This window comes from Phaenicophaeus curvirostris, chromosome 7 (genome assembly GCF_032191515.1).
Source record: "Phaenicophaeus curvirostris isolate KB17595 chromosome 7, BPBGC_Pcur_1.0, whole genome shotgun sequence".
NCBI lineage: Eukaryota > Metazoa > Chordata > Aves > Cuculiformes > Cuculidae > Phaenicophaeus > Phaenicophaeus curvirostris.
Window position 1 is genome coordinate 36,142,156 of NC_091398.1, and position 12,889 is coordinate 36,155,044.

General features: G+C 41.7%; 2 protein-coding genes across 2 annotated transcripts in view; one reads left to right on the top strand and one right to left on the bottom strand.

Moving 5' to 3' along the window:
• The window catches only part of SPOPL (speckle type BTB/POZ protein like), a 60,583-nt gene extending 50,848 nt beyond the window's left edge, over positions 1 to 9,735 (top strand). Inside the window, exon 11 of the mRNA XM_069861575.1 lies at positions 9,543 to 9,735. Within this exon, the coding sequence (XP_069717676.1) occupies positions 9,543 to 9,636 (94 nt within the window). The 3' untranslated portion in view covers positions 9,637 to 9,735. The remainder of the gene's footprint in view (positions 1 to 9,542) is intronic.
• The window catches only part of NXPH2 (neurexophilin 2), a 41,142-nt gene continuing 31,630 nt past the window's right edge, over positions 3,378 to 12,889 (bottom strand). Inside the window, exon 2 of the mRNA XM_069861577.1 lies at positions 3,378 to 6,301. Within this exon, the coding sequence (XP_069717678.1) occupies positions 5,558 to 6,301 (744 nt within the window). The 3' untranslated portion in view covers positions 3,378 to 5,557. The remainder of the gene's footprint in view (positions 6,302 to 12,889) is intronic.

Genomic DNA, 12,889 nt, shown 5'->3' on the forward strand with positions numbered 1-12,889 from the left:
GCTGCTTTCCGTGTAGTTAAGAAAGGTAGTTGAGCCTTTTGACTTATTTAGGAAGAGAAATGCTTGTCATCTCTGAATGCCTGGTGCAATCCTTTGTCTGGATGAGGAATTGCGGATGTGCATTTTATATAAGATAAAGTAAATACATCAAAAAATCCCTAAACTAGCAGATATTTTCTCTGTTCTGACTTGAGGACAAAACCAAGAGCACAGTGCAAGAAATATTGTCTGTCTGAGCTGCTTGGCCATTTCATTACTGTTGAATAGGAAGGTGCTGATATTTCTTTTGGAGTCTTGTTTGAGTCCTACTACAGTTTACGTAGGTAGAACTTTTTCTTCTCTGAGTAAACGCTTTTCCTATGAACCTAATTGCTTTTTAATTGGGCTGCAGCTGGTGCTGCATTTATGCTGAGTTGGAGACTGAATTGCATCTCTGGAAAAGCATTTTTTGTGGTTGTTTTTTTTTTTTTCCTTCAAAACCTAGTCTAGATGACTGAGGCTCTTGCTTGAGAGTACCAGCAGCTGGAGGCTTGCTTCTGACTGAAAACCCACAGGTGTTTTGGGTTGGAGAGCTGTGGGATGTGGTTGGTCGCAGCGGTCTTGGCAGGAAGATGCTGCTGTGCCGAGCTGCCCGCAGTGTCCAGCAGACTCCGTTCGCTTTCCTTCCCTCCTGCTTGCAGATCTGAACAGGTTTTGCAGATCTGAACAGGTTTTGCAGCCCTGTGCTCAGTGACCTTCCAAGTGAGGTGTGTGCTTTGACTGAAGTGGGATATCTGATGACAATTCAGCTCTGCTGCTGGAAACCAGCCCCTTGGACCCCTCTCCTGTGGAGCTGGTGTGTTCATTGCACGTGCAGCAAGCTGGGCTGCATCGGCAATAAGGAGCTGTCTGTGGACACGTGGCTTAGGTTCTGTTCACCAGCTCCATGGAACTGAGTCCACCAGGAACATGATATAAACTTGGGATTTTTGGTTTTGTAAACCTGTTGAGGGAGTTACACTAACTCCTAGGTGCTTGTCTAATGCCGTATGGGCAATATCTTCTAAGTACAGGATGGTGCTAGTGACAAATGTCAGTATTTGCTAGTTTGAAAACAAAGGAGGAAGCCGCTTCTGACAGATGCCTGCAAGAGGTCTTCACAAGAGACAAAAGCGAATGGTTAAGTCTAGTTTTTCAAATGAGACACCCTACAGCTAAAAATCTACTTGATTGATGTGCACTTCATTGAGCTACTTAGTAGATGCAACTTGTTATTGTCTTTTCAGCTGTGCATATTTGAATAGGGACAGTGGTAATGACGAATCATTATTATACTATAAATAAAACATTATCCAGATTGCGCTGGTCAACAGAGCGTAAAACAAATAGCGAATTCTAATGTCCTTGAATTGCAATTAAAAATAAGCACAGGATGCTGATTTGCACTGAGCACCTTTACCCAGTTGCTATGAGTGTTTTTCCAGATGCATCAGGCTTATTCTTCTGCGACTGCCTAGGACTTTAGGACTCCCTAAAAAGAAAATGCAGCAGCCCTGGAGAGCTCACAGCAAACATTGCTCAGCTTTTTGCTTTTCTGTCTTGCCACTGTAGGACAGCGTGGCCACTCGATGTGAGAGGTTGGGAATTGGCACACAGGGGGCGAGGCGGGCAGGGAGCCCCGAGTCCCAGTGCAATATCACTGGCGCTGCGATGATTGAGAGGGTGAAGAGCTTGTGGCAGGATCCAACCACCAGCTAGGGTTACAAGGAGATGAAAAGGCTGAGGAATCAAAGGATGAAATTCTCAAGGGGAAAAGAAAAAGAAAAACCAAAGTTACTTCCCTGTTCAAGTTTAAATGATTAAAACAGAAAATACTGAATGCGCGTGGTTCTCACAGCACAGTATGATAGGTGGTCTAAGGACAAAAAGCTGATGCTTATGTGTATTGTGACTTAACCTTACATTGGGATTTTTTAATATGTATATCCATACATACAGTTTAATATATATAAATACGTATTTGCATTGATATAAATGCATGCAAAATAATGATACTGTTGGGATTTGGATTAAAATATGTATATTAATATCTTTTAGATTAAGTTGCTGCAGTTGTAAGTCATTATTGCCCACTTGGGACACTTAAAAAAAAAGATATTTAATCCTCCAAACTTTTATTTTAAAATCCTTTGAATAACAGTTGTAAGAGGAGCAATCATTGACATTTGAAACTTGTCTGAAACAGTCATCTGTTATACAGGAAAATCAGATTTAGTTCTATTTACACGGGCACTGTGAAATTGGTCCTAGTGAAGTTCTGTCACTTCCTTTGGTTCTCTGGACTGTATTTTGTTTGTCTTGCTAGGTGTAAAGAATTTCTTAATCTGAGTTTGACTGCAATAAGGTTCTAAGTGCTTTTCCGCAGTGCCTTCCTCAAAACTGATCTGAAAGAAAATCTGTAATGCTTTTAAGCTGATTTTTATTGTGATTGAGAAAGTGTGGTGGTGATTTCTCTGATGTGGTGGGGTTTGATACCGAAGCTCCCTCCCTCTCCTCCTGCTCCAGCCGCTCTGCTACCTTCTTGTGCGGCATCTGAAGAAGAGTGGTGCAAACTTCACCCATTGCGCCGGCATCACAGCATCGTAAAGCTGGTCAGATGCTGCAGACGTGGGTTAGCTTCTCCCTGGGAAAACACTCAGACTATGTTAAAGCAAATGCTAAGTCTCTGAGGGCAGACTCTGCTGGGTGAGGAGAGAGCTGAGCGGGTTTGATGATGGTCACTCCTATCTCATTAGGAGATTTGGGGCAGGAATGCTCGTTGAGGGCTTACAGGTGAGACATGGCAGCTCTTCCCCATGCTCTGGATCCAGTGTTGCAAGACACAGTCCTTGTTAACCCTCTCCTCCTGCTATCACAGGCCTTGGTTCTCTGCTGCTCCCTGTACCCAGTGCTGCTCCAATGACATGAGACCATCCTGGGCCTTGCTTGAAGAGGCTGAGAGTTGTTTTAAGCTAAAACCTGCTGGTAGGGTGCATGTCTTCTTATGTAAGAAGCTGAGGTGTTAAATCTGTTAAAATACATGTCTCTCTATCTGTATTAGCATTTCCCTGTGTTTCTCCACGTGGCCCAGGGCGATCCAGGTGTTTCCAGAGTAACGTTTGTCCTGGTTGGTCGTCTTAAGGTCTGGAAACCTCAACCCAGCATGCGGCTGTGTCACAATGAGCAGACATCTGCACAGGGTGAGAATCCAGCTCTGGTTTCAGTGAGAATCATAGAATGGTTTGGGTTGGAAGGAAACTTAAAGCCAATCCAGTTCCTTTACTTTCCATGTAGCTTTCACAATTGTTAAACAGTTCATGGTCGTCTTCATCTAAATGTGCACTCGAATATCATGAAATGCTGTTGAACCTAATTGGCCTCAGCTTGTAGCACAATTCACTACAATGTATACTTGAATATCTCCTAGAAAACCAAATTCCAGCTGTGGAAAAATTTTCAGCGATGTGTTGCTGTGTCTTAGTTTTATTTTGTGTCATTATATATACACAACATTTGGAAAAAAAAAATCAAATATGCCACAAGCAAGTGCCAGATTTAGCAAACTCTCTTTATTTACATACAAATACATGTACACACATATTCTGTATATGTACATATATTTAAGTGTATATACATAGATGATTTCCACATACTCTACAATAAATAGCATGTAGGGTTTTCTTTTAATTACCTACAGTGCTGAGTAAAAATACATGGCAATAAAATCATGGCTTACAGCTAAGTTGCAAAAGCACCAACCACTGAATTCATAGCAATAAATCCAAGCTTATATACAGCCTGACTGAGGACACGCTATACAGAATACAAAGTAGACCATCTTGTAGGAATTGACAGTAATAGACAAACTGAAAAACATCATTTAGACCAGGAGAGACTCTATGAAATAAGATGAAGGAAAACACTTAGATTATTGATCAAACTAAACCACACGTTTAAATTTGTCATCTAAAGAGAAAAATAAATTAGCCAGTTACTTGTATATTTTTAACAGAGTGGGGGTTTTTGTATGAGACTTTACCAAGGAAATCAGAGTTAATCTCATGAGTGAGTCTTTCTGAGCTGTCATCGTCATTTGTCTGGGTGCACACCACTTCCACAGATTATTTTAATAGTACTTAATTTAAGCTGTATGTGACTTCTTGGAGGACCCTGCATGTAAGTTTGATTGCAGAGCAATAAAAAGCACTTCCTCAGCCAGCTTCTTCCATGGGACGTGTGACATCAAACTGTCACAAAGGGCTATGATAGCAAATCTGCAGCGGCAGCAAAATCAACATCCAACAATATCAGAGGGGGCTGATTCTTGAATCTGCATCGCTGGAGCTATTGGCTGCAGTGGGAGCAACATCTTGTCCTACCGGAGCAAAACTAGAGCTGGGCTCTCCATTCTTACAACTAAGTATGGTGGGGTGATCCTCTACCCTGCGAGGGGAAAGTCTGGCTGAGTATTTTTATATTGATATCAATTGTTTGACATCCGCTGTGGACATACAGATTTCTGTTATCTGCTTTATTTGTCATTGCTTATATTTTGAGTTAAGGTGTGCAGTGCAGTAGTAAGGAAGACAAATGGGTGCCCTTAAACAGAATGCTTGTGTTGTTCAGGTTTTGTCCTTATGCTGCAATGTATTTTCCTTGCTACAGCACAGTGGTAAAAGGGCTAGACGGGAAGATAATTGCTTCTGTTAAGTGGAAGCCAGCCCCTGTTATCCTCAGACTTAAACAGAGATTATCTTTTTCCAAGGCAGGTATATTCTCTATCACTGTAAAACTAGTACTGGTGCATGTGAAAACATTTGAGAAGAATCAAAACCAATGGTGACCAAGGAAGAGAGAACATACAACAAACCTGCACACCTGGTGGGTCTAATAAAACTAAATCTCATCAATGTCTAATTACATCATTGCATATCCATGGGTTAGAAGTCTGAGGAAAGAACTACTCACCCTTCACTTCGATGAATAAGTATGACTACTACAACTCAGAAATGCAGATTCCTTCCCCCTTTTTTTTTTGTCCTAGAAATAGCACTTTCTCTTAGTATTTGGACTTGATTCCTTGAGCCCTGTCAACATTCTTTATGAGATTAGTGGGAGAGCTGTTTATTTGCATTTTGTATTATAAGAAGATGGGTGTCTGCTTCATCAGTTTTTCTTTATATTTTTATCTTCTGAAGTTCCCAATGAGAAACAGAGTCCTGCAAAGTGCCGTCCAATTCGAGTAAAAGACAACCTCTTTGCCATCAAGGCCAGTTTAAAAAAACTGATTTTCAAAGTCGATGTTCATTACAGACATAATTTTGATTGATTTTTTCATGTGTTTTGCCTAAAATGCAATGGTCTCAAATGGAAATGATTGTTACATAAATAGTTTGATTATTTACGATACAGCACAAACACAGCTACAGTTTTTAAAGACTCTTTAACCTGATAGGAAAACATATTCTTCTCCAAAAGGTTAATGGAAATGTTTGTTTTTATGACTGATGCTGTAACTCTACAGTTACCGGCGATCGTATCAGCCAGAGGACAAGTACGGAGTCTCACTATGGTAATTATAATCAGGACAGACCTTTTGCACCAGTTTGTAATCTACACTGTAAAAAGCAATGTAAATGCAGATAACTTTAAATGGTTTGGAACACAACCAGGAGACATGGCTTTGAGTCTGCTCTTGATAGCAGATCTTTGAAGGGTCGAAATTGCACAAGGCAGTTTTTTTAGCGCGGTCTGTTTTTTCATACTCAATTCGGCAGTTGAAGGACTTTGATTCCTTGGTCTCCAGCGTTGACTGTGGAGATGACTCAAACTCTACCACCTTGGATGGTGGTACCAAGCTTACAGAAACATTTCCCAGACCTGTGGAGTTATGTCGGAAATAAACACTGAAGGTCCCATTGCCGTGATCGACGATTTTCCCTGTGATCAGGAGGTTCAGCTTAACAGTTTTGATGTTAGAGTGGAAGTCGCCCCATCCAAACATCTTCTTGAATTTCCCAGTTTTTACTATAGGTCTGCGTTTAGTTCGTGCGAGAGATTCCTGAACTTCCGTGATGTTGGACAACCAATCCCAAAAGTTTTCTATGCTGTCTGAGTAGGACACCTGGCCGTGTTTCAGGACTGGAGATGGCTTAACAAACAGGCGTAAAGGATTGATGATCCGAGAATGGACCACGTTATCAACCAATGTCTCTGCAGCATCCTTTTCTTCCCAGTCGAGCACGTCTGTAGCTTGTACAACTTGATTAGCGTCACAAAACACCTGTTTCAAAACAGAAAGAAAGAAAGAATTGTCTAAAGTGTGAAATAAAACTGCCAAGTTACAAAAGGCTCAATGGGGGCCGAACGGATGCATCTCTGGACAGGCTGAGGACAGACACCCTTTTCTCACAGATCTGTTGGATAAAAAAACATGTCTAAGGCTGCTAGAAAACCTGAACAGCCAAGTGACACCTCTGCTGAAAGATGAAGTGAAATAGAAAAGCAGAATTTTCCCTTTCCCTTTGTTTTTTTGCTCTCCATTTAACCTCCAAGCTGCCTTATGGTTAAAGTCCTCTCTTATGTAGCTGCTTCTGGTGTTGCAATTGCACACTAAAACGTTTACCATAATTTGTTTTTTCTGGTGTTGCCTTTTCCATTTCTTCCAAACTAAGCATGCCCATCTGTACTTTTAATTTGAAACAGAACCATGAAAATAACCCTATTTTTGGTGTTTTGCTTTCAGGCTCTAGGATGCCTTCATTTGACAAGAGTTAACCTTCAAGAAGTGCTGAGCAAGCCCAGCCACAGAGCATGTCTCTCTCTTCTTCAGAAATGTGGCTAGGTGAAGCTAAGACTAATGCAAAGTTGTTTACAATTAGACAGCAAATAACTACTTCTGGTAATGACAGACTGGTGTTAGAATCATACACCCTGATTTAATTAGAAACATGTTGCCCATGCCCGTCCTTGCTGTAGACTATGAAAGAGAAGTTCTATTGCAAAGTCAGATCTTGAGCATATGATCAAGAAGTGAGAAGCAGGATTCTTGTAGAAATTATCATCTTTTTCTTTTTAGGCCCTTTGAAGCTTGAATATAAGTTTCGGAGAATGTGTGTTCAGGGTTTGTTGTCTTCAGGACTGTCTTACACCATCATCCTAATGTAGAAGAAAACCTTCTCAGCTGCAAGCATTCTTACAAAATACATGGGCAGAAAGAGTAGGTGCTTAAAAGGGAAGGAAGAAAGAACAGTGTTGTACTGTTGCTGCCTCCTCCTCCTGGCAAAATGCTCCTCTTACTTCATCACCTGTCTTGCTGTACCAGGATCAGGATGGTGGGCTCCCACTATTCCTACCATGCAGGATGGGGTTTTCATTGTCCAGTAAGGAACCACAGCAAGATTCTGGGGTGGAAGTTTGCCTAAAGCAGTTAAAACACTAAGTGCTGATGCTGATTTTGTGCTGCCTGTTTCATTTGGGAAACTGCAACACTGGCCTTGCTTATCCCTCTGTGACTGATCGCAAAGGCGTCTTCTATGCGTTTAGTTTCTAGCTCTATTCAGTTTCTATCATACTCAATTGTTTGTTTTGTAATCCTTCAGTTTTTCATTTCACCATCTGGCAAAGATCAGAAACTTCAAAGCCCTTCATCTTCGCTGGGACTAGTTCTCTAGCAAGAGTCTCTAAACCAGAGCCCAAACCCACTTACCACATGTTCTTCCTGATCATCTCTAATGCAGTAAATTAAGATGGGATATTGAAAAGAAGCCATTGTGGCAATGTTCACAACTTGAATGCTGAGGCAGCCACCACCACTATTGCTAAATAAATCATGGAGTGGTTTGGGTCAGAAGGAACCTTTAAGATCATCCAGTTTCAACCTCTTGTCATGTCCAGTGACACCTCCCACTGGATCAGGCAGCTCAAAGCCCCATCCAGCCTGGCCTCAAACACCTCCAGAGATGGGGCAGCCCCTGCTTCTCTGGACAACCTGTTCTAGAGCCTCGCCACCCTCAGTATAAAATTTCATCCAAAAAGCTCACCTAAATCTCTCCTCTTTCAGCTTAATCTATGGCTGAATCAAACTGTAGTGGTCAGATGCGTCTCTGCAGAAATATATTATTTTCTTCTTCAGATTAGAAAGGGGGGAAAAAAAAAAGAGACAACAATGATCACTCTTAGCCAGAAACCTCATATATCAACTTTCTGCTTCTCCACTACACTTTTTTATGGCTGAGTATGAACTCAAGAAAATAGAAGATTCTAATGGAAACAGTGACAGATGCTTATCTGCACCAGCACAAATAGTGCTGTCATAATGATGTTGGGGGAAGCATTGTTTCCACTGTGATGGAAAGCTCCTGGTGAAGGAATGTCATGTTTATGCATGGTTCTTCAGCCACTTCTAAGCCTGCTTGCAAGCTCAAAATCAGCCGGGTGATGCTGAGAACAGCCGGCCATCCCCACTGCCAAAGACGTAACTCCCCTGCTGTGGAGAAGTGACTCTGCTCAGATGAAACAAGAACTGATGTGCACGTTCACCCATCCTTCACCCCAAAACTGACCTGAGGCACACAAAAAAATAATAATAATAAAAAAGGCTTTTTCTGCACGCTGTACTTCTAGATTCCAGCTAGGAACAGGGGCCTGGCAGTGCTGAAACACCAGAAACTTTTCCCTGTGTCTGCTCAGCTAAATGACCTGCTACTTAAATACCTAATGGCCGCTCAAAACCATGGGCACCCAACAGCTGGTACAGCTGTTAGCAACTGAGCTGGAAGGAGCAATAGATATAAACAAAGCTGCCTTGTTCACAGGAGGCTTTAACTTTGCTCGTGTCCACACCCAGCTCTGACTGTCCTCAGGCAAGGGCACAGGAACACACACAATTGTCCTTCTGGGCTACTTTTTCTTTTGCAATGTTTATTGAAATCCCTACAATGGCTCTTTGGCTTTTCTCCCCTCTCCTTTTATGAAGAGATCTAGAGGGCACTGAGCCATGTGTTACTGGTAATACTCAATGTATGTCTCTTCAGGGGGCTCTCACTCCAAATGAGATGGCAGAGCATTGCTTTCTAAACTGCTCTCTTTCAGAAGGCTCTGATAGAAAAAGAAGAAATATGTGTAAGGCTCAGGAGAGCTGAAGGATGGGGGACATCAATGCATGCTAAAACCAGGTGGGTTTGTTACGCCAATAAGGTATTGGGGCAGAATTATTTCAAAACCACGATGGTGGAGTTGCAGAGTTGTATCATGCTAAACTACTACTACTTTTACTTGTCTATGTACTACACCAAATGAGGTGTACTCATAAGATAATGGCACTCATCCCCAGAGCTACAGTGACATGGACTGTTTCATGTGACAATTAAAAAGCTTTCATCATATGGCAACATGAAATCTTTAATGTCTTGACTCATGATGATGCAATATTCCTTTTTAAAGCCTAGCTAACAACCAATAGCCACTGTTGGAAATTGTACCTTAATGTGAATAATTTTGGCCTATTTATTTCTCAGAAATAGTTTGCAGACTGCAGGATTCTCCAATCCCCCTACAGCCCCAATTCTTGAATCTGCTTCATCCTCCTGCTGTCCTGTTTCACTGATTCCATTATAGGAATGAGATCCGGAGGCAGACAGAGTTATCAGCTTGGTTGGTTGCAGGAGCGGGGACTCTGCAGGCTCTCGGTTCTGCAGCTGTTTTGATTTGCAAATGTTGGGTAAGAAGGTAGGACACACTGTTCAGAAACGTGAATAATATTTGTGTTTTTAAAATGTAAAACCTTTGTGTGTGTGTGCAGATATTTTTTTCTATTTTGAATAAACCTTTCTGCAGTATAAGAGAACCCAACTCTAACGCATTGTTTTCCTCTATACATTGCAAAGGCTCTTTGCTTGCTGACAGCTTTTTGCTGTTAGCAAGGATGGACCAATGTTCTTTGTTCAGCTGTTTATTCACGTTGGTTGGCAATTTCCAGGAAATAAAAAAAGACTGTATTAAAAGAATGCAGCACATGCTGGAAAAAATTACTTCCTCAGCATCTTCCCATTTCACTGTAGTGGTTCTATATAGTGGAAAATATTGCCAGTAGGGTATTTGAAAAATACTAGCTTAGGGAAGTCAGTGTATACATTTAAATAGATGGCTATTGCTGTAGTTCTCCTCTGCTGCACCTGCATTTTCCCATTCCCTCCAAACCATCAATTTTCGAACAGAAGAAATCACCTTATCTTTTTTTTTTCCGTATTACAGAGGCTGTAAAATGTCACCCAGTTACCCAAAAATTTCCATTAGACTGTAGATATTTCCTAGTAAGGGACATAATCTCGGACCCTTTGAGATGTACAGAATCTGCAATGTGCCTTTGCTACGTTAACCACAAGAACAGCTCCAACCAAGGTACGATGGGGTTTATACTTATGTACTTTTTAAACTTCAAGCCATTGGTTCTTCCTGTCTGCTTTTCTGAAAGATTGTGATTGCTCTTCAAAGCTATTCTCTTCCATGAATGATCCCGACCACGGCAGAGCAGCACAGGGTTAAATAATGTTCCCTGAGAACTATTTTTGAAAAATGAGCCTGTGTTGATGAGATGCCAGTATCAGGAAAGGCTATGTTTTCTCTATTTGCCCAAATTAATTTGTGTTCATCTGGAACTCACTCCCATGCCTTTCTCTGTGGGCAAGGCACTAAATAAAAGCAGGTGTACCCGTGCAAGAATTAATCGTTTTGATGCTTTGGGAATTTTATCCAGGTTATTAATCAATCACCAACAATCATTTCTATAGCTTCACCCCTGCCAGGAATCATTTAAAAACTCTCAGCAATTAGCAGAAGTAAATAGATTTGGTGGGATAAACAGCTCTGAAGCACCATTTGGCTGCTCACTGGTACTGCTGTGAGCTTTTTATCCCACCAGCGGAGAGGAAGGGGTGGTAGGAGGGAGTTGGTGCTCGGTAACCTCCTTCTGCCCCCAATTTCACCAGTGAAAAGACTCACACTGGGGGAGGCTTCCAGCGGTCTCCCTGGTCTCTGCTACTTCCATCCCTGGGGCTGTCTTGTGGGTCTATATTTGTGTCATCGCTGCAGCAGCACAGGATACTTCTCTGATCTCCTCGTAGTACCTTCCAAACCATGTGCTACAAGGATAAGGCAGCATCATCGAGCGGCTGCACAAAACCACCCTCACTTTGAGGTGTGGGGGGCGAAAAGAAATAGCTCTGCTTTGTCTGTTTGAAAAGTCAATGATTTCAACACATTTATCAAATTTTAAATAATTTATGTCTTGACAGGCCTTATCAATTTTGCAAAGCACACACATTAACCAGATACAATGATCTCATATTAGCTTTTTCAGCATCTTACACTGGAGCCCAGAAAGATTAATAAAAACTCAGCATGTCATCAATTAAATGGAAAAACATAAAACATAAAATTGTGTTCCATTATAGCCCTTTTTTTTTTTTTTTTTTCAGGAAAATGATGACGGGTTCTAATAATTCATCACAACAAGCTGAGCTTGAACTTTACTGATTATTAAATATGTTTTTCCCAAAGGCAGAGGCCGTGATGGGTTTTATGGCAGCAGATGTGATTGCTGTCAGGAATGCTTCAAGGAATTCAGGAATTAAGCAACATCTTCTTTTAGCGGATCTCTATAAAAGAGCCAAGTTTGTTCTTGTCTCATCACAGCCTTATTTTTCAGGATGTTATAAGCCCTTGTGCTTTCACAATTGTAAGGTGGATTAACTTTCATTTACCACTGCAGCTTTTGATAGGAATGAAAGCTGCAAATAAACAAGGTGGGTTACCGTGCAGAAAAATCCCAAACACAAAAGCCCAAACACATCCTCAGGTTTCTCCTTGGAAATTTTTGATCCTTTCTCCCAAAAATTCTGCTGGGAAGCTTTTGGATTTCCCTTGAGAAAATAAAGTCGTGCAGGTCAGCCCACCCCAAGAAACAAGTCATTGCTTTGCACAGAATCAAAAATCTTTCATTTCCAGACAGGTCCCAAAATTTGCACTGATTCTTCCTCCTCCTGACTTTGCAATCAGCTGCAGCTCCCAGCCAACCTGCCCCTTTGGAATTAGGCAACAGTGGCTACAGCAAGTGGAAATGGAGTGTGTACTCTGCCTTGTAAGCAGCATGTAACATCCTGCCATGGGTTGAAGTTTATGTTTTTTCTCAGAAAGTGGATTTTAAATTAGATAAGTATAGAGGAGTTGATATAAGCTACTTACTAGAAAATTGCTCTGTAAGTTAAAATATGTACGTGAATATCTGAGAGCTTGACAGCAGGGTGAGTGGTTCATACTAGGAAAATAACAATAGAGCTCCAAAGAAATACAACTAACTGCTGTATTTTATTTCAGCTGCGAGGAAAGCACAAAAATGACCCGAAATGTTCGAGATGAAGGGGCTGCTAAAACACGGCCATGTATGTGGCTGCTTGCTTTACTTCCCGAGCTGAATTTTCCTGCTGCGGTTGTGATGCAGGCGATGAGGGGCCCCAAGGTGGCTCAGGGTGACTGACCGTCCCTGCCAACCCACAGCCAGCCCGAGGGCTGCTGAAGGTTCTCCCCAGGTCCTGGTGATGCAAACTACCTGCATGGCAGCCTGGTCTGACCCATGAGGAGCCTGTGAGCTGTCAGCGTTGAATATAGTTTGGGAAACCGAATCTAGTGGAAGGTGTCCTAGGGCATGGCAGGTGGGGAGGAACTGGATGGTCTTTAAGGTCCCTTCCAACCCAAACCATTCTATGATTCTATGATAATCCTCCAAGCACTGAGTTGGTGGGAAGGAAGAACAAACAGGGAAGTACTTGTGTCAGAACTAAAAAACCAAACAAACAAACAAACAAAATAAATT